Raw genomic sequence first — 22,050 nt, 5'->3', positions numbered from 1 at the left:
CCATCTCCTTCTCCCATGAAGAAGCTATGAAAATACTAAATAAGGCTGTAACTTCCCCATTTGGTAGAAAAAAGCAAACATTTTGTACAGATGGGGAGAAACCCAAACACAGTACCTTGGAGGTGCAGATGCGGACGGAGGCTTCTCTGGGGTCTAGGCATTCACAATAAGGGGAAGAAGGACCAGGAAAAAAACAAAAAAACAGGTTAGGATAAGCGGCTCAGAAATGTTACATGGATTTAAATGAATTCCTGGTACTGTGGGGTGTACAGAACTTACTTGATCGCTGTCACTGTCCTCACTGTCACTGAGCTGAAGGTCATCTTTGAGCATGCTAGAACAGGCAGGGATAGAGACATTGTAGAATTTAAAATAACGTCTAACAACTTCTTTTAGCATGTAAACATAAAAAATATGCTTAATGAAACAAAAGAGGGGTGGGACAGGTATAACTTTTATTTATTCATCAAATGCTTTATTTTCTTGGAAATGTTAAGTTTTACAATTTTAACACAGAAACTAGTTCAGTCCAAACTCCTTATCATTTCAAAACTGAGTCTTTCACACGTTCTGAGCATTAAAAGCAGAACTACAAGTTCTGCAAGTGATTTGTTGCCAGCCCTGAGACTAAGGGTCCCAGGTCCACACAAACAGAAGAAACAACAACAACAAAAATAAATAAAATAGAAAAATATACAATACCCTCAAATTATTTTCTTCTATGGTCTCTAACAACTCGAATAAATGATTAACCATTAAATGAGTTAATACTGGATGAATATCTGTAAAGTACTTAGAACAGTGCCAGGCACTTAAAAAGTGCTATATATGAATTAAATAAATACATAAAAATACAACTGTCACCAAACAGTGCAGTTATGTTACGTTTTTGTCCAAAGACATTATTAATATTGAACTTTTTCACACACACAAATATCTTCTTCTGGGTGCTTGAACACTAATCCGTGAAAAGAGTAGTAATACAAATAATACAGTTGTCTAAAAACTATGTTTAACCTTCCTGCTATCATTCAGGTAAAAATAAAAACTCAGTTCATGTCCACAAAGTTATATTAATACCTCTCTCTAGGCATTCAAGTTTACGATGAACCTAAATATTAAAAGCAAACATTTTCCAATCTGTACTTTGTTTACTCAAATCTTAGCCCCTTCCCTACCCCCTCCCCTTTACTTTTTCATGGAGATATCCAAAATCAAAGGAATGAATCTGTAATTGCTCCCCCCGACATCCCCCAAAATTTACAGGCATGACTCTTTGAGGAAATGTAAGTGAAATTGGAAAAAAAAAAATCTGCTTGAGTATTACTGATGTTCCAAAAACCAAATTATATTAAGAAGTTACAATCCTTCAGTATTTCTAAAAATACCTCTTCAATATTCTGACCAACGATTTTTATTGCAAACCCACTACCTCCCACTAAAGTAAGCAGGCATTATTATTTTGGGAATCCATGGTAAAAATCACTATATTTTCTAATGAAAATAAATGGTAAAACTTGGCTCTTTCAAAAAGACCGCCTACATGCAATGTTGTAATTCTGCCAAGGACTTATTTTCACCAACAAATGCACTAAAAACATCTTGTGATAAGTTTCTTTTAAAAAATAAAAACTGTTAGCTACTTGTAAATGTAGATCTTGCTCAACATGTATCTAGCAGAAGCTAAACTATTTTATCAAGGCTAGAAGACACAGCCTTTGGATGTACAACTTGGCGGCAGCAATCTTAATGGTGTACAAGAAGGAGTCACTCAACAGGTTTACTGCTAAAAATGCCTTGGCTGGGATACACACAAGCAAAAGATATATCTTTGGAATAAATGTTAGGTATAATACAACCAGAAAAAACAAATCTGGCAAAGTATATTCCATGTTAACCACCAACAACAAAACCACAGTAAATGGACCTCTTTATTTCTTAGTAACTGGGTTTGTTTTGTATAAAGCTGATTTGCCTTAATTTCCTGAAACAGCAGTGATCATGTAATTCAAACACACTTCCTGTTGCACGCAGCGGACTACTAAATACCTTGTAAGTTGTTTGCTTAGCTATTGAATGCCCAGTTTCCGTACATATACTCTCCTCAAGTGAGAAAGTATATGAGATATGTTCAGTAAGTCAGAAAGTGTATGTTCTGACTTTTAGCTCCACTTGCTCTTAGGGAATAGAAGGGCCCATAAAAATGCTGTCCCAGGGCTTCCCTGGTGGCACAGTGGTTAAGAATCTGCCTGCCAATGCAGGGGACATGGGTTCGAGCCCTGGTCCGGGAAGATCCCACATGCTGCAGAGCACATAAGCCCATGTGCCACAACTACTGAGCCTGCACTCTAAAGCCTGTGAGCCACAACTACTGAACCCATGCACCGCAACTACTGAAGCCCACACACTCTAGGGCCCGTGTGCCACAACTACTGAGCCCACATGCTGCAACTACTGAAGCCCACACGCCTAGAGCCCATGCTCCACGAGAAGCCACTGCAATGAGAAGCCCGTGCACTGCAACAAGAAGCCCGTGCCCTGCAACAAAGAGTAGCCCCCACTTGCTGCAACTAGAGAAAGGCTGCATGCAGCAATGAAGACCCAATGCAGCCAAAAAAATAAAGAAAAAATAAAGAAAAAGAAACCCCTTATTCTGAAAATCAAAAAATGGGGCAATTTATTTTAAAAAAACAACAAAAAAACCTTAACCAAGTTTTGTTAATACAGAAAATTAATCATAATTGCCATCACAATTTTTTTTTTTAAAAAAAGGATCTGTATAGTTGGGAAATTTGTAACCTGATGACAGGTAAAGGTTTTATGTTTAAATGGATCAGTTGCTAAAAACCCCCCTACTGTGCCACAAATAATTATATTTGAAGCCAAGCACATCACTAAATTACTACACTATACTTCATATATTATATTCTATATATAATAGACCGGTCTTTCAATGTCGAGATGACAAATTGCAGCACATCTGGGTGAACCCCTTTGCACCCACTAAAAGAGAAGCAAATCTCTTAGATCTAGTCTCATTTATACCAATAAAACCTAGGTCAAGAAACATAAGACCCAAGGGACATACTCAACTGTAAGCTTTTCTGAAGCAGGATCAAGTCATTTTTGTCTTCATATTTTCTTTATCTAGAACTTGGCAGGTACCCTAAGAAGCTGGCTGAATGAACAGCATCTCTTTTGCTGAATAAGTGACAGTACCACATAGCTGTGCCCTTTATGTAATCTGAACTTAACAGGCATTGCTTTTACTCATAACCCCATGGGCTGACTCTGATCAACCCCTCACATTCTAAGGATGAGGAAACAGCTCAGAACAGCCACCTAACTGGCCTAAGATCATGAAGCTGGTATATGCTAGAGCCTGCATGCAAAAGCCATTCCATCAGATACCATCTCCTTGCTCTGGCCAATATAGGACCAGTGGTTAGAAAACCTAACTGAGGGAATGAAATCTAAGTTCCAGAACCCACTGAGAGAAAGACTCTGGTTTAAAAGAAAACAGGAACTATACTGCTGGAATGAAATGAATACACTATTTTTCTCCTATGAAAGTAAATGAACTTTAAACTTTATATACTGTTTAAACTGGTTAAATAACTAATTTCATTTCCAAACTCCAAGCAAACCAGTTATTTCGAAGCATATGGCACCATATGGCTTAGCTTGGCACTGTTCAAAAGGAGACAAATGCTCAGGTAAAGCAACTCTTTGAACTATCATGTAGGTTTCACATTTTACATTGTCAGTTAGGTAAACTTCTTACTTAAAGGTTACAAACAATCCTCAAACCCCTTTGTACAAATGCATTCTTCAGACAGCTGTTCTGCAAAGCTGAAAGAGCTGCACACAGGTTCCGGCAGGCACGCTTCAGCAACTCAGAGCCCAGTTGTTACTGTGTGAAGACACACCAGACAAGCCTTTATTGCTCTTCCATTCCTCCTTCGTACTGGGCTTACCCAAAGCTTCAACTGCCAATATTCTGTAACATCTCAATTCAGAACTCCAAAACTATTTCAATACACTGATTTCTTGGCTTAACGTTTCCTATGATCGGGCCATACCTTTTATTTGGAAAAGAGCAAGTGAAGGCAAGCTCACGGTACTTAACTTGCAGTTAATAGTCACAACCCTGGTATTAGATGTGCTCAAAATGGCAAATAAACTGATACCTACTTTTCAGAAACCACTAATGAGCATGTGAGAACATACTTTCCTTTTTTTTTTTTTTTTTTTTTTTTTTTTTTGCGGTACGCGGGCCCCTCACTGCTGTGGCCTCTCCCGTTGTGGAGCACAGGCTCTGGACGTGCAGGCTCAGCGGCCATGGCTCACGGGCCCAGCCGCTCCGCGGCATGCGGGATCTTCCCGGACCGGGGCATGAACCCGTGTCCCCTGCATCGACAGGCGGACTCTCAACCACTGCGCCACCAGGGAAGCCTATACTTTCCTTTTTTGATACAGGGCAGAAATAAGGACTGCAAATGCTTTTTGTAGGACATGATGGGAGGTGATAAGTTAGAAAGAGGGCTCCGCATACAATAAATTTTTAAAAATGAAAAAGCAGACCTTAATCCCTTATAACACAACATAGAAGGGGGACTCTCCAAATGGCGACAGCAGTTGGCAGAATTCAAATTAATGGAGAGACTGTCTACGGGAGATGGTGGACTAACAGCACAGAGGGAAAAGTGACTTGGTACGTGATTCACTATAGTAAATGACCTAGCAGTTGATAAGGCAAAAATTGCAGCCAAAGGTATAAAAGATTATTTAAACTCCATGGATGAAGTGAAGATTAGAAAAATCACAAGAGTATAAATGAGGGAAAAGTTAAAGTTAATAAATAAGATTAAATCATTAAGTACAATAAATAAGGTACTAGTATAAGATGACATTCTGGACAACTAGAAAGAAAATCTAGAAAAATTATTGCTGAAAATTATATTTCTATTAAACATTGTTTATAGGTATTTAACCAAGTTTATGTGCAATGTTTTTCCTTCTACCTTTATCCTGAGTACTTACTATATGCCAGGCCCTGCTCTAGACTTTACAGATACAACTCTAAGCAGACAGAAACCCCTGCTCTTGTGCACTCAGAGTCTAGGGAAGGGAGATAAATAACCAAACTATATTCTTTCTCAATGGGTAAGAAGCCTAGGGAGCGGGAAGTAAGCATAAAAGAGAAAGGATGGGTGTGGGTTGTTCTTCTAGTTAGGGTAGTTAGGGAAGACTGTACTGATAAGGGGATGACATACAAGGAGGGACCTGAAAGGAGGAGGGAGCACAATGCAGGAAATGGGGAGGGTGATTAAGGCATAGAAAAGAGCAAAGAGGCCAATGTGGCCAGAATATGTGTGTGTGTGTGTGTGTGTGTGTGTGTGTGTGTGTGTGTTGGGGGGGTATAGGAGAGGAGGTGGAGAGGTAGGTTATAGAGGGCCTTGGAGGCCTCTGCAGGGTGGATGAAAGGGGTGGGAATGGACGGGGAGAATATGAATTCTTGTGCAAGTAAACAACACCTTGCTGCTTTAGAAACCCAGCAACCCAGAGTGGGGGGAATGTACCAACTGCTTTTAGGGCTAATAAAAACATCTTGCTCAATTTTTCAATCTATGCTTAAATTAATCTGGGGTCACTTACTGTAGTAAATTAGCAGCATGATTAAAAATGAGACTTTATAAATAGACTCTTAAGGACACCCTTAAAACCATGTTTTCCAGATGCAAATGAATACTTCAAAGCAGTCACTTCCAATAAGAATTACTCCCTAGCAGTTTTCAAATGTCTTCAGAGCCTGTAGCCCATCAAGGCCCTTTAAAGGTGGCAAGTATTATCTGCCTCCCTCTCGTCATTCAGGCTCCAGATCAAATGTCACCTTCTCCGAGGGACCTTTCCTGAGCCTCCCAGAAGTATCAACACCACCCAAAAAAAAAAACAACCCTGCTTCCTCAAGCCTGTCTCTGTCACATCACCTAGTTTGTATTACATGCCACCCGCATTGAGTTACAAGGCATGGAAGACAAGGACTTTGTCTCACTGGCTACTATTTCCCCAAGTACCTAAACCAGCACTGGGCACACAGCATGTATTTAATAATTATGTACTGAATGGATGAGTGGAAGCAATTTTTGGAAGTATCTCCAAATAGCCTGGCATCCAGCCCAGAGGCCAATATTTATATAACTGGGGTCAAAGCATGTTAAAGAACGATGAGAAAGACTTTTCTTATGTAGAACATAAGCAAACCCATTTACGTAACACTTACCTATTATAAACCAGGCACTTGATAAATTTATTCTTCTTGTCCATTTTATTTGACCTTTGGTCTAAGACCAAGTACGGAAGTATATGTTATCCTAAAGGGGTGCTCCCAGAGTAGTTCAAGCCATCATTTAAGAAATATATATAGCTCCAAGAGGAATACTTTGAAGAAGATGATCTTCCAGCACCTTAGCAGTATTTTTATAATTATTTAAAATATGCTTCATTTCATAGCCTCACCAAAATATCCCTTCAATATTATGCAAGTTTCCGGCATAAATTTGTATACAGTGTTAAGTTAAATATTGTCCTGCAAGGGATCCTAGAATATTGTCTCCTAAAGCCAGAACCCCAAGAATTAAACTGACTATTCCAAAAGACTATAATTCTACCATGAAAGGAGGTGATTCTGCATTTGGGAGTTTCAGCATTTTCTAAATATTGATTTAATGTGTCCTAGTAACTATAATTCTGAAACAAGCAGATTAAACATTGCACATAATGACCATTTGTTTGCTTTTACCTAAGCATGAAAATTTCTTCAATATCCAATATTACAAATTCTCATTTCTCCATAGCATGGCTAATAGTAACTCACTAAAAAAAAAAAAAAAAAAAGCTATATTCCTTATTCTCTTTCATTTTACACCTCTACTTTTTCTCTTGAAAACAAACAGAACATTTCCTTCTATATTTAGATTAATAAAATAGTTATGAATACCAATAACTTTGGATTCACAATCACTTGTTAAGTTTGGAGTGAAAATAAAGTGTATCTTTTTCCAGCAATGCCAGATATTTGAGAACTGAGAATTATTATTAACAACAAGATCTCCATTTACATTCTGAGAAGCTGAAGGTTTAATGTAGACCTACAAATGTATTACTGGCCAGCCCAAATGTTTGTTACTTGTTTTCAGAAGAGCTGAAGAACTGTTAATAAGGGATAGGGGTATAATCTCAAGGACAAATAATTTATAAGTTTTGCCCATTAGGGTGAGCTCTGCTACTTCAACCATACATTTATCAGCAAACAGCACTTTAAGTCAGAGCTGTCAATTGAAATAAAGATCCCAGGTAAGACACCTTCATATAGCACTTTTTAAAAAAAATTATAGTTGATTTATAATTGTTAATTTCTGTAGAGCAAAATGATTCAGTTATATATATACACACACACACACACACACAGAGTACACATTCTTTTTTATACTCTTTTCCATTATTGTTTATCACAGGATATTGAATATAGTGCCCTGTGCTATACAGTAAGACCTTGTTATTTATCCATTCTATATATACTAGTTTGCATCTCACACAACTTTTAAAAATAAGACAAAAAGAACTACCTAGAAAAGTAAAAAACTTTTTTCCTTAGGTCAAATATGATTTAAACGAACAAGCAAGGCATTTCTTCAGACTTAATTCTCGGACATTTCAGCTGACACTTGTCCTGATGCGATGATTTTCTACTGCAGTAAACTGATAGATTGGGTCTTCCTTAGTTTTTTTAGCAAGATATTTAAAATAATGCTTTGAGCAAAAGTTGAAAACTCAGGCTCATTAGAAAGGTATCAGACTCTTCCCAGCCTTTATTAACTTTGCACCATTCCGTCTCGTCACACTTCCAGGACAATCCCAATCTTCACATCCAAATACTTCCCTCATTTCAAAAGAAACTTCCCAAGTAAGTAATAAAAATTCCAAATTGCTATAACTGCTAATTTCTGTCTCTTAGTCTAAATAGGTAGTGACGATTTCTGAAGCAAAAATAAGAAACATAAAGGAGGGCACCATCTAGTAAGGACTTGGCAGTTTGGGGCTAGGGTAGGGGATGGGAGGGAGAAGGAAGTTAGCCACAATAATGCCCATCAACTGCTCTATAGTTTCTAAAACATTAACACGTTATCCCTTTTGAGAGGTTGGCAAAAGCACTGCTGACATTAGGACACTGTGTTTGACTGTACAGAAAGGGAACTATCCACAATCACGTGAAGGACGTAATAGCTGTACAGAAAAAGGAAATACTTTGGTACTTTGCCCTGAGAACTCAACAGACCCAAGTCGTGGAAAGGAAGAGGATTCCAAAGCTAGGAGCCCTTAAACCAACATTCCCCACCCACCCACCCACCCCCGCTCAAACTTAGAGGCAAATAGCACTGGATCCCTAGCTTATCACTTCCCTGAGGTACCTGGTAGAAAGAATTCATCATTTGATAATTAACTAGAGCTTCAACTACAGAGATTAAAAGTAACAGATTTAGCACATTTCTTTCACACCTACATCCTCTACGAGCTGGCTAACCGTCCCCTGCCCTCAAGTCTGGACAGATGTGAGAGTTAATACAGACTCTCCACAGTTTATTCTCTAGTGCCAGGCCCCTCTTTTTCCCTTTTATATGTACTGCTCTGCTTCTGTAAGGAGGCCCAAGTACTAGTAACTCTGAAAGAAAAAGCAGTAAGACCTATATGGATTTTTAAAACCGAAGTACAAATGACCCTGTAATTAACATTTTCTTTCCTGACATTCAAAGTGCATTAGACCATCTCCCTGCCACACTATGTGACATTCAAAACAGTTTAACTGCTTGTCAAAGAACCCTAATGCTGACACTAGATCAAATTAACCTTCGAGCACTAAGAGATGTGCCATACTAACTCTGAAACAACGACTGTACTCTACAGATTAATTGGGACACTGCTTTCATCCAAGCTCCATAAAAGTGATTTCTTTTTCCCATAGGTACATTTCAGTTTGGCACTTATCAATACCATCAGCCCCACCACACACAACCCTTCGTATCCACCCAGTCTCAGTATTACCTTCTTTTCTCTATCACTCTTGTCCTCTTCACCTGTACTAGGCCCTACTTTCATTCCTTCTCCAAGTTTATTAGGATCAAAACAAATATCCTTTCCTAGGTAATTTTTTTTTTTTAATTTGGTCACACTGCGCAGCCATGCAGGATCTTATTTCCCCAACCAGGGATCGAACCCAGGCCCCAGCAGTGACAGTGCAGAATCCTAACCACTGGACCGCCAGGGAATTCCCTCTAGATAATTTTTTTAAGAGAAATTTTTTTAATTAATTTATTTTATTTTTGGTTGTGTTGATTCTTCGTTGCTACACGCGGGCTTTCTCTAGTTGAGACAAGCGGTGACCACTCTTCATTGCGGGCTTCTCATCGCGGTGGCGTCTCTTGTTGCGGAGCACGGGCTCTAGGCGCGAGGGCTTCAGTAATTGTGGCTCACTGGCTCTAGAACGCAGGCTCAGTAGTTGTGGTGCACAGGGCTTAGTTGCTCCGTGGCATGTGGGATCTTTCCGGATCAAGGCTCGAACCTGTGTCCCCTGCACTGGCAGGCGGATTCTTAACCACTGCGCCACCAGGGAAGTTCCCCCCTCTAGGTAATTTTATATAGGGTAAACCAATAGTTTTTATCTAGAAAACACTACATATGTCACAATATATGAGCATATAAACTTGCAGGCACCTCTGACTTCAATGGTTTAACTCACTTAAATCAGGAGAACCACCCATTTCTCTGAGTAGCAAAATTGTCACAGAAAATGGTCCGAATCCCTATCAACTACCTCGTAGGAAAGCTGATGAAAGTTGGTGTGGGAGGCTGCAGCTTTGGCCTGCCCGGGCCCAGATCAGACCCAGCTGCCTTTCTTCCTCTACACACACTTCCCAGGGACACAGCCACTTCCTCCCTTTGGTGCCACTGCTTCCACCCGCTCATTCCCCAGGGAGCTCCTCCTTTCTGTTCTTATTGCCAAGTGGGATGCTCTCAGCTCCCCTTTCCTTGCTGCCCCCGCCAAAGACCATCAGCCGGGGCCTCTTATGGTCTAAACAGCTTTACTATCAACCATCACAAACAGCACAAGGTGTAAACCCTTGGGAAAGTCACAGAGAGTCCACACAATTATTGTAAGTGTGGTCCTTGGCACCGTCCTGTCTATTCTCCACCAGGCATCAGATAGATTATATTTAGAGGAGGAGGTCGTTGGTTAAGCTAAGTCGGTGATTCTAGACTTTCAGAACTCAAGGGTAAAAAAATTTAACAAAATGAAAGGGGAAAAAAGAAAAGGCCAAAAAAGAAACAGGCAAAGAATAACATAGGGTTAATTTTTTTTTTCTAGTAAAGGACAATAAAAATAAGCAAAACCTCACCATCAGCCAGAACCACAAATGAAACAGATTTTTATTACACATACAAAAATCCATCCTTCAAACTATAATAAACTTATCTTTTTAAAAAATTTTTTATTTTTTTGTTTTTGGCCGTGCCGCACAGCTTGCGGGATCTTAGTTCCCTGACCAGCGATCAAACCCGTACCCTCCACAGTGAAAGCGCACTGTCCTAACTAACTACTGGACCTCCAGGGAACTCCCAATAAATTTATCTTGTTAACAACAACAACAAATCGTTATTTTTTCTTACTTTGCTGTGGAGATGTGAAAACAATTGCATCAAGGACTTGGCACTTAGGAATAGTGATTTAACCCCGTTCCATATTCAGTCATGGTGAGGAGATAAAAGAACCTCTTTGCCTCAACTGTACAGTTTTTAAAATATTCAGTCCACAGCAACACCCCCTCCCAAAATACACGGAACAAATCCTATGCCTCGAAAATAGAAGAAAGCTGGAGCTTGAACCTGAAATCCTCAGAAACTAGCAACTCTGTGTTAGTAACTGATCAAATACTGAGGAGAGAAAGGCCTCCTCACTTAGTCCCTGAACCACTGCTAGTCATGAAAAGAAAGAAATACTAGTTCAATACCACCAAGAAATGACAAATTGGGTCAAAATGCTGGTTTAAAAATCTTTACTATGTAGTTTCAACTGTTCCAAAAACCCAAAATATATCTGGACTTACTTGGCCTTAATAAAGCACAGCTGGGCAGTAAGACTCACTCTTTATTAGTTAAAACTAGGCCAAAAAAGTGGCAGAAAGTCTGAAATTGTGCACATCCCCCGAAATTTGTTTCCACAAGCTAAAACTATTTAAGACTGAAATTTATAAAGCTAAAACCTTCTATTTTCCACAGTTAATATGTAAATAATGGCTCAAATGCCTTTCTTTTTGAGAAAACTCCTTAGCAAAATCTTAAGGTTCCTAAACCTTCAACAGGAGAATTTAATCCAAATAGAAATGTTGGTCATTTCCTCCCTTTACACTGCAGCAGTATTTTATGAGTCATTACTTGAAAGCAAGGAGGAAAAAAAATCTAAGCAACAGATTTACATGGGAAATTACAGTGTTATATTATAAACTTTTAATAAAAAAAAGAATTTTACTTACGATGTTCCCTGCTGAGAATTACTGTGGGTTTTTGAAGATGTATCATATTGTTCTGTGAGTGAGGGAAAAATGATCAGAGGAGAACAATGACAAATTCATGAAACCGTTAGCTATAAATTCCCTCTTTTTTTGCTGTCCCCCTACTTTAACCTAAACACTCAGTATACTTAAATTATGTCAACCAGAGTGCTATACACTGCTTATAAAATAACATTTATGTTACGTCTAGAGAGAGGGCTTGCGCAGAACTGGAAAGCCCTAAAATGAGCGAACACACTTTGAAAGCGCCAACCGGCACGCCGACCACACTGCCATGGGCAGGAGACTCTCCTTGCTGTCAGCTGGCGGGGCTCCCTTGTGGAAGCACTAGGATGGGGCTGCAGTCACCCTCACCTGGTTTCACGTCACATATCTATCCGTGATTTGCTAGCACTCTCTTTTATAGACTCTGTCCTTGGCCCACTGTGCTCCCACCCATCCCCCCACTATTCAACAGCCCCCATTCGTTTATTCAACTGCTATTTACCAACTGCCTATTAGACACCAACATGTTCAAGGCATCTGACCCCGTCCTCGATGAGTGTACAGCTGACTGAGGGACATCAAACAGGCACGTGTTATCTACAACCCTAGGCAATGCAAAATCAGCACGAAAATCAATCATCTAAATGAACTGTCCCAGGAATCTACAGATTGGTCACTCTGTTGGTCATGACAAAAGGCGGCAAATTAGAAAAGAAACAAAATTAATTGTGTCACAAAGGATAGGTGAGATTTTGACAGAAGGACTGCTGGCAAGAGGGAGATGAGGGTGGGGAAGGCCTTCAGGCAGAAGAGACAGTGAGCGAAGGTTGAACATGGGAGGAGTTGAAATGGTACAGATTATGAGAAGGGAAGGCTGGGGTGCAGAATGTGTGGTGGGCAGCATGGGGGGACCAGGGAAGTCAGATTTTAGAGGGCTCTGAGTGCCACAATAGGATGTTAAAACTTCAGTTGTCAGGGAATGAGACATCTCCAAAGCACGATGCAGCTATTCCTCAGAAAGATTAACCTGTGGGTGCTACCTGATGTAACCTAGAAAGGAATGGGAAATGTTAAGTGTGGAGGCTGCAGACCAGCTGGGAGGCTGTGTTTGTCTAGGCCTGAGGTAATACGGACCTGAAGCAGAAGGGGAATGGAAATACGGGTGCCTTTCAGACAGGGGTGAGGAGAGTGACCACTAATGTCATGTGGAGGCCCTTGAATATTTGCAATTAAACGCTTTATCCTCATGGTGGCAGCAGCTCTTATATGATATTTTTAAATTGCTTGCCCTTCTGGCTAGCAAGCTAGGGCTGGCACTACAAATTAGAGGGGCTAAAGTACATTCACATGTACTCCTACATAGTCATCTTGACCCGGTCCTAAGCTCAACAAGGCTCTGGTAATCCTTAGGCAGCTGTGTTTTTTGCACATGCGAACATAAATACTGGGACATACAAGTAAAATCCCTATACTTCATTCTCTACAGACTGTCAGCTGGCGGGGCTCCCTTGTAGAAGCACTAGGATGGGGCTGCAGTCACCCTCACCTGGTTTCACGTCACATATCTATTCGTGATTTGCTAGCACTCTCTTTTATAGACTCTGTCCTTGGCCCACTGTGCTCCCACCCATCCCCCCACTATTCAACAGCCCCCATTCGTTTATTCAAAAAACCACAATTTTTCGAGAAATTTGAATTATCTTGCTGGGCATACTTTGAGAAATATATGTCACACTCCACGTTTCTAAAAGCTTTATCTGCACACACTCCATTCCTTCTTCATCCAACATACAACAACCAGACCCCTCCAGGATCCAACTAGGCCCCCCAAAGGCCACATTCTCACAGAGGTAAAAAGGGTTTCCAGCAGCAGCATAAAAGACCCCAAGGTAAGCATCTGCTGAGCCAAGACCTACAGGAGACCTGCCAGTGTCTGAAAACTTCTCATCAGGGCAAGGAGGAATCAGCCTACACTATTCCACAGGCCTGGAGGGCCACCACCCCTGGCGAAGAAAGTGCTTACCAGCTCATGTTCAACTATATTTTGCTAAAAGGAGAAATCAGACAGTTTAAAGGATTACAGGGTCTTTCTAAACCAGGAGGTAGCAATCATGCAAGCTGTAAGTAATTCAGTGGAAGGCATATAATCTGCATGACTGGCAGCCCTAGCAAATTTGGGGGTGGGGTGAAGGGCAAGAGGTAAAGGAACGCACAGCAATCCTGCCCACAGCTGAGCTGGTGACCCACCTGCAGACTTATGCCACTTCACCCGTTATCTATCTTTGGATAGGCTGCCAAGACGTTGAGAAAAAAAGATTTCCCAGTCTCCCCAATACTGTGCAAGATGATCAGGCTTATCTCTCCGCATTTGGGGGAAATTTATTTACTTTTATTATTATTATTTATTTTTGGCCACATCACACAGCATACAGGATCTTCATTCCCTGACCAGGGATCGAACATGTGCCTCCTGCAGTGGAAGCACGGAGTCTTAACCATTGGACTGCCAGGGAAGTCTCTGGGGGAAATTAGTTAGGAGTTATTTGCAAAGTCTTATTCAGTACTTCTAGAGCAGGGGGCAGCAAACATTTTCTGTAAAGGTCTGATAGTAAATATTTTAGACTTTGCATGCCATACCTTGTGGCATAATAATAAATGAATGAGCACGGCTGTGTCCTAATAAAACCTTCTTTACAAAAACTAGCTGTACAACAGATTTGACTCTCAGGCTATAGTGTGCCTATCCCTGTTCTAGAGGAAGATTATTTCATTTCTTGTTTTTCTCATCTTTTTTACTCTCCTCATATCCTTGCAATTTAAACAACAGGATAATCAAGGGAAAAACACAAGTGAGGAAAAAGACTAAGGTGGAGATATTTCAAGAAGAGTCACCTCTATGGAATATCTATGAGCAATCTTCTCCCAACACATATATGCACACCACGCACCCTACTTTGGTCTCCCTATCCTTTGAAGACTAACACTTCGTAACTTGGGCACTCACCATATGTTGATGAACTAAATGATTGCAAAGACACGAGTCATTTTTGTAAGGCCTGAAATGCCTTGCATGTAGTTGGAACACAAAGAATTTAATGAACCGAGAGGTTACTGATAAAGAGAAAGGCTGGATCCAGTTAGCTTTCTTCTGTTTCCCACTGAATTCTCAAGTATTTACAATCCATTAAAAGGAACCAAAAAAAGAATTACACGACAAATACATATAGAAGGTCTAGAGAAACTATGTGCTCTCTTCCTTATAAAAATTTCTTGGTTTTGTTTAAAATAAATATAAGAAACACACAAAATACCCCAATCTATTCTTATATACAATTCCTGGGTAACAGTGCATTTAGAGTCACTCTCAAGATATTTATCATATGTGAGGTAATACCAAATTATATTTTATTTGTTAGGTACTTTACTAAGACATCTTCGTTAACTCTGCAATAATCCGAAACTCCACCTAAAGAACAGCTTTATGTTTGCCCTTCCTTCCTATTCTTTAACCGTAGGAAGTCTTCATCTCTGCTGGAGCATTTTTCATTAATGTTTTCTACATTAAAACAGTAAAAACATGCTTTGTTCTCCAATGCAATAATCAGTTCCACATATTTACTTACTTTGGTTTAGGGTTGCAGAACTGATATGCTGAGAATCCTAGAAAGAAAAATAAAAATCTCTAGTTAATAAAATATTAAGGTTTATAAATCCAAGGTTGCATCACTGTTAAATCTGATAAATATTGATACATCTAATTTTTAATAAAATAGGTTGCATTGCTTCTGTTGTTTCCTAAAGTTTATTCTTCCTTTGGTGTCAAGGATTTTCAACACAAAGTATAATGTTTTACCTTAAAATCAATAATAATAAATTACATTTTTTGAGAAAAAAACTATCATTAGAAAATATGTAAAGTATCTAACATGGTAAATTCTGGTTTGGGTAGATAAAACCTCAATGACATCATGGAAAAGGAGAGTGATAATATATTAACAATGTGCATGTGTAACAGGCTGGACTGAACACAGATCTGAAGGTGATATTTCTATATTCTGAATGTTATCCAAAAGTAGAAAAGGCGAGGTGACAGTGTTGTTAATATACTGTTCACAAATACTTTAACAGAAATGTGCGAGTAGGCAGTTCACCTTGCTATTAAAACCATCACGAATGCAGCTGATTGCATTAAACTTTAAGAAAATGTAGGAGGTATGACAAGTGTAAATGTGTATCTGTAACGTATCTAAGTCCTGAACTAGGAAGCAGACACCCTACCTCACTTAATTCTCCTGCACCTCCGTGTCCCTCTTCTAAGGTAAAGAACCTCAAAAATGAATTTATTGTAAAGTCCTGAATACTTTCATAAGCTACAAAACCCTATACAAATGTAAGATGTTCTTACTGACATAATTGGAGAGTGAAGTATTTGAAAGCATTAGGAAGCACTTTAGTAGCTAAATTAATTGCAATATTAACCTAATCTCTAAAGAGTTCAACAAATACTACTTGATTAATCTGGCACACAGCGATACTTCACACTTGTCACTGGTGTGGATGCAGTGCCTGCTAGACTTGTAAGGAATTACCTTTGCGGGAAAAGGAAATTTGGAGGGCTCAGCTGTACTAGGCGTGTGTATTGCTGTCAAAGGAGGAGGCCATGAATGGGTCATTTCCTGGAAAGAGATTTGGAATGGGAAGAAAAGGTAAATTATAAATAGAACATTTATTGCTATTTAAGTTAACTTTTTAAACTGAATGTAGAGTGGAGTGATGGTAAATGAAAAGTGAAATCTTAAAAGTTATTTCATTTACTTTTTAAAAAAGCTCCTACTTGGTGGGCTATGTTCAAAAGCTGAAGCTCTCCAACAAACAGAACTGAAAAGAAATCAGTTCGAAGCAGAAAAACAAGAGCATAGAACAGGAATGGTCTTAACACTCTGAGCAGCATGAAGCATAAAAACGGTAGTAGGTATTACCAGAGTTTGTGTAACTATGAAAACTCAGTCCTGTCTCAATGCTTTCTTTCTCTCTCAGCTTCTTTATTGCATTTCCTGGAATTATTTAAGTTCAAAGGAAGAAGAACTTTCCTGTTTGACTTAAGCAAACAAGTAATTCAGGTCACTTGTTCCACTTGGGAGAGTTTTAATGGATTTGACCCTTCCCTGATACACATTATTAGTACATAAGAACTTTTGCAGAGAAGGCCTTAAAAAGTGACCGTCCCTTTTCATTAACAGAAGTTTCATTTCTATTCACTGTTTTCATGGAAGCAAGATTTCTATATCTTCCCAATTAATATATTTATCTTGACATGAGTTCTTTTTTCTAAGCACATTCACTTGCTGGAAAACAAAATGTCATATTAAAGGTGTCTAATCGCAAATAGGCACACGCACACACACTTTGTTGAAGAGCTAAAATGGCACTGGAGATTAACGTCAGCCCCTTCCTTTTACAGCTGAGAAAAACAAGGTCTAAAATGACAGGATCAGGTCCCCCAGGAAGCCAATGGCTGAAAGAACAGGAAATGGGCCCTTTGCGTTGGAGTCTGAGAGAAAGAAGTCCATCCCCACGTGTGTCAGACCTGCCAGGCAAACTGGCTTAAGATTGACAAGCAACCCTCCATCAGCACACTGGGGACCCCAGATAACACTATGTTACCTCACCTGTACAACACACTGTGTTTTTTTTTTTTAACATCTTTATTGGAGTATAATTGCTTTACAATGGTGTGTTAGTTTCTGCTTTATAACAAAGTGAATCAGTTATACATATACATATATCCCCATATCTCTTCCGTCTTGCATCTCCCTCCCTCCCACCCTCCCTATCCCACCTCTGGAGGTAGTCACAAAGCACCGAGCTGATATCCCTGTGCTATGCAGCTGCTTCCCACTAGCTATCTATTTTACATTACACACTATGCTTTTTTCCAAGTGCTGACCAACCTCTCCATCACCACAGAAATGCCATCTGATCCTTGCAACAACTGGAGATGGAGCTGGGCAAGCATCCCCATTCCCCACCTCTGCGCACATCTTCCCTGCCCTTCCCCACAGCCGCCCTCCGGGTTGCTAGAACCTCAGAACAGACAGAAATGACCTGGCACAGTGACAAGCAAAGTAACCGATGCTGGCTCGAGTAATTTTTGTTAAAGGTGATATCATGCCCTTGCTCACTTGACTAACCATCTTTTGTTCAGTACAAAAGAGGAATTCTATACTAAAGTATAATGGAAAGAGTAGCAGCTCTGGAGCCAGGGACCCAGATTGGATCTTAACTCTGACCCTGCTGGTCAGGTCCGCCTGAGGAGTTTGAGCTCTCTGAGCCTTAGTTCTCAGGAAGAGGTGGACGAAGACCACTTATTTTTCAGAGCATAAAGTGCTGGAATACACGGTCAGAGAAAGCACTTAAAAAATTAAAAGCCTAGTTTTTAAAGAATTTTAATACTGCACCAAAGAGTTTCCTGTTGTTTTATTTATTTGACTATATTCTAAGGTATGGGACCATGAGAACATTATGATGTAAAAACTTGTAGTAATTGCAAAGGTGTCTGAAAGTATCATCCTTCTGTCTTCCAAGAATTTCTTTATAGAATCCCAATGGTGTCTATGACTTTTAGTCACCAATGATTCCCAGGAAATATCTATTGTACTCTCAATGCCTAAGGCTGCCCCGGCTATTAAATTAGGCAGTTGGAAAGTGCATAAACTCTTTCAGGCCTTAAGTGGTTTGCTGATAGTGTGAAAGAATTTATACACTTCCCTAAATGCTCAGCTTACTAGGGGAAGTTAGGCCTTACGAGAATTGGGGCCATAAGGAGAGGAGGGTGCCCAGAATTGCAGGGCCCTGAATTCACTCCCTACTTTAACAATGACTTATCACGTGAATGGGGGTAAGTCACTTAGCACCTGCTTCACTCCTGGCCTTCCAGGTGCCACAGCTGCTATCTCCTCCCCACTCTCCACCCTGCTCATTTTGCTCTAGACACTCTGTCTAGTTATCGCTGTTTTTCTAATACACCAACCTGTTCCCACCTCGAGGCTTCTGCACTCTTTCCTCTGCCTTTTCCTCCAATCACTTGCCTGCTATATGACTCATAGTGCTTATCAACAACTGACATTTTATTATATATTTATCTTCCCCACTACGGTCTCCACAAGAGGAAGGACTCTTATTCACACGGCACCCCAGTGCCTAGAAAAGTATATGCATCTTCACGGGTATTTGCTGAATAAATGAACATTCCAGTGACACTGGTACAACGAGTGGTACAATGCTACCACTCATTGTACCAGTGTCACTGGAATGTTGCACTGAGATAATGTCTACAAGCACTGCATTAACTGCCCCAAAAGGCTGTCCAGGCTGTAGAAAACCTGAGCCGTTTCCATACACCCACTGAGGGCACCACCCCCATCTGGACCCTTGTGCATGACCAATTTCCTGGTTGCTGGTAGTGTTGCCTGCTACCTTCTTACCCTGCCAGTCTGCACAAGTCACAGGCCACCAATGCCCCTTCAGTAAAACACTGAGACTCTTAACATTTCCACCAGAGAACCAAACACTATCGTCTATGATTGATTTTCTCCTTTAGGGAACTATTTACTGCTTCTATTGCCCATCAGAAAGATCTGTGTTAGGATTCCTGGCAATCTTCATAAATTACTGGTAGGAGATAAGAACAGGAACCACGAGGCAGAGGGAAGTATCTGGATCTACATCAGAGAGTGAGAGCTGGATTTGACCCTAGAGTCATCTACTATCTACCAGCCCAGGGCCTTCATTTTACCCGTGAGGAAACTGAAGTCCAAGGAGTACATGCGGCTTAACTGAGGCCCCAAAAGAGAAGAGAAGGGGACAGATTCTAAGTCTCCACAAAGCAGAGACCCATGCCCCTCTTCAGTCCAGGACATCCTGCGATTTACTCTCTCTCTTTAAGACTTCCAAGTGAAAACACTCACCTGTGGCTCGCATTAACCATCGACTTTCAAGCATTTCCAGGTAAGCAAGAACTCATTAAAGTGATGTTGGCTGAGAGGGGAGGGAGGATGGACGAGTTTATTAAATTAAAAATGCTTGCCTGATGTTCTAATACTATCACCTTACATAAAGGACTCAACAAGTCATATATTAACACACATCAAAACATTAACAGAAGCATTTGACACATGCAGGAGACAACTAATCTACATTGTTGCATTTACTTTTGAAATAACCATGGAACAAATCACACACAATTTCAGAGAAAATGCTAAGGCTATTATTTCATAACTAAGTCGTTTGTTTCTTTTATGACTCATCTTACCAAAGAATTTCAGAAATACCAGAGGCAGAGGATAAAACAAAAGCTTGATCAAGATATCTTATTATTAATCTTACTTGCTGGTTGGCAAAAATTTCTCATTTTCAGCAATTCAAAGTATGTTTCCTTAGAGGTATTTCTTTCTTAGAAAACTCTAACTACAAAAGTAGGATACCGAAGATTGTAAGACAAAAATAATGGAACTGTTTTCCAAACATCTGGCTAGATACCACCTTTGTCAAAAATTGCACAAATGAGAAGGTAACCAATATACTTAATTACTGGTTTCAGCACCACCTCACTTAATACTTTGCAATGAAAACTTAAAGGAAAAAATTGGGTAAGCATATTTTGAGGAAAAAGTATGCAGTGGGGATAAAAATTAATAGGTACATGTGTCATATCTCTCCTACTTCCAAAAAAAACAGAAAACAAAAATCAGAAACCTTATAGCAAAAGGTAAAGTAAGAGTATCATTAAAAGTGACATGGAAGAAAATTAAGAGCCACAGAGGAGGAATGAGAAATAAACAAAGCTCTCAGTCATTACAATTACTGTATTTGAGCATTAAATTTAGCTCTAGATTTCCTGGAAGTTAAAGCCAAAATGGGACACATAACAGTTTACATAATTCTTCTCTGATAAAAAGAAAGCAAGCCGGTTCATCAGGAGAATTTATTTATTTTCCTGGAACTGAATTCTAAAAGGAATCTGTCATCCTCGTGCAAGGAAAACTGAACAAATGGATAATGGATTCAATGATGTATTTGTAGAAGCAGCACAAATGTTCCTGGCATGGTCTCAATCAACAAGAGCAAAAAATAACCCTTTCAAGGTAGGTGTAAAGATGTCCATTTACTTTCTACTATTTTTCTTTTTATCCCTTTAAAAATTCATGGTCTCACTGACGATAAGGCCAAACATATAAAGTGTCACCTATAAAACACCAAGAGGTGAAAACCAAGCACTACTTAACCCCTGGTGCCCCCTGCTGCAGCAACACAGGGCATCTACTCTCTGGGAGGTGAGCAATTCTCCAGGGTCTCTACAGACAGCCAGAAAAGCTTAAGGGAGATGTCATAAGACTCTGGTCCAAATGCCTCGCAGTTTGTAGACTTCATTTCAATTAAAATCTGTCAGATAGTTCAATAATGTCCTAAGACTCCCTTTGTTGTTATTCTGGTTTATTTTGCTTTGGGAGGTATGAGGGGAGAAACTGTTTAAAGGAGTTCAGAATGGCAACTGTTCATTGAAGTCAAAGAAAATGAATATATGTCTGCCTACTTAAGTATTTCTTCAAGCCAGAAATAATAACAATAAGCTCACCTTCAGAATCTCTTCAACACAATGGACTTCACTGGAGTAGGTCTGCTGAACAGGAAAAGCAAGAAAAAGATTAGCACACAAACAAAAAACAACTAGAATGCTGGTATTAATTAATACAGCAACACTCTTGTAAGTAGAATCACCTCAGGGCCCACCTCTTACGAGCTAAATAGGAGAAACTTCACCTTCTGGATGAAATAAAACCAGAGAGATTAACCTGACCTAATCGTGCAGGAAAGGTTTCTGCTGGAGACAATGACAGACGAATTATGACCCTTAGGTCAAAAGCTTCTGGTAGAAAATATGTATATTAAAGACAATTAGTACATTAGTAAATCTAGGGGAATAACAGATATAACAAAAGTGAAGGTGGTGTTAGTTTGCTGCTTTATAGCAACATCTGTCCAGTGAGCCAAGCTACGTGAACATGAAGGTGGCAATCACTCTGAACATCTTACTGAGCCCACAGGAAGGAGGCCAGCATCCTATCAAGGATAGATTTTATGGTAATATTATGGTAATATTCTAAAATATTAGAAATTTTACCTGCCAAAAATTCATTTTAAATTCTAGCCCTACTTGAAGTCAGCATTTCCATCTTATGCGCGCACGCACACACACACACACACACACCCCACACCCACACACAATAGTTCTCCAGAGACAGACCCTAGGGAGAGAGGAGATTACCTAGGGTCTTAAAGGAAAGATCACCTTGCTTATCCCCAGCTAAACAAATGACAGCTGCTGTTGTTAGTATCACAACCATAGTTTCTAGGAAATGTCATTTTATAGTCTTTACAT

The 22,050-nt window shown here is 39.8% G+C and overlaps 1 protein-coding gene across 7 annotated transcripts in view; it reads right to left on the bottom strand.

Moving 5' to 3' along the window:
* The window catches only part of AFF1 (ALF transcription elongation factor 1), a 206,703-nt gene that overhangs the window by 35,164 nt on the left and 149,489 nt on the right, over window positions 1-22,050 (bottom strand). For 6 of the 7 annotated variants that reach the window (XM_079919251.1, XM_079919252.1, XM_079919254.1 and 3 more), the window contains 6 exons: window positions 21,247-21,291; window positions 16,202-16,288; window positions 15,236-15,272; window positions 11,589-11,640; window positions 280-334; window positions 116-153 (listed from right to left, as the gene is read on the bottom strand). In XM_079919251.1, the coding sequence (XP_079775377.1) occupies window positions 116-153; window positions 280-334; window positions 11,589-11,640; window positions 15,236-15,272; window positions 16,202-16,288; window positions 21,247-21,291 (314 nt within the window). The remainder of the gene's footprint in view (window positions 1-115; window positions 154-279; window positions 335-11,588; window positions 11,641-15,235; window positions 15,273-16,201; window positions 16,289-21,246; window positions 21,292-22,050) is intronic. The other variant, XM_079919253.1, reaches the window with a different exon arrangement.

Source organism: Stenella coeruleoalba (assembly GCF_951394435.1).
Source record: "Stenella coeruleoalba genome assembly, chromosome: 4".
Taxonomy (NCBI): domain Eukaryota; kingdom Metazoa; phylum Chordata; class Mammalia; order Artiodactyla; family Delphinidae; genus Stenella; species Stenella coeruleoalba.
Note: the sequence above shows the minus strand (reverse complement) of the source record. Positions and strands in the feature narration are given on the sequence as shown.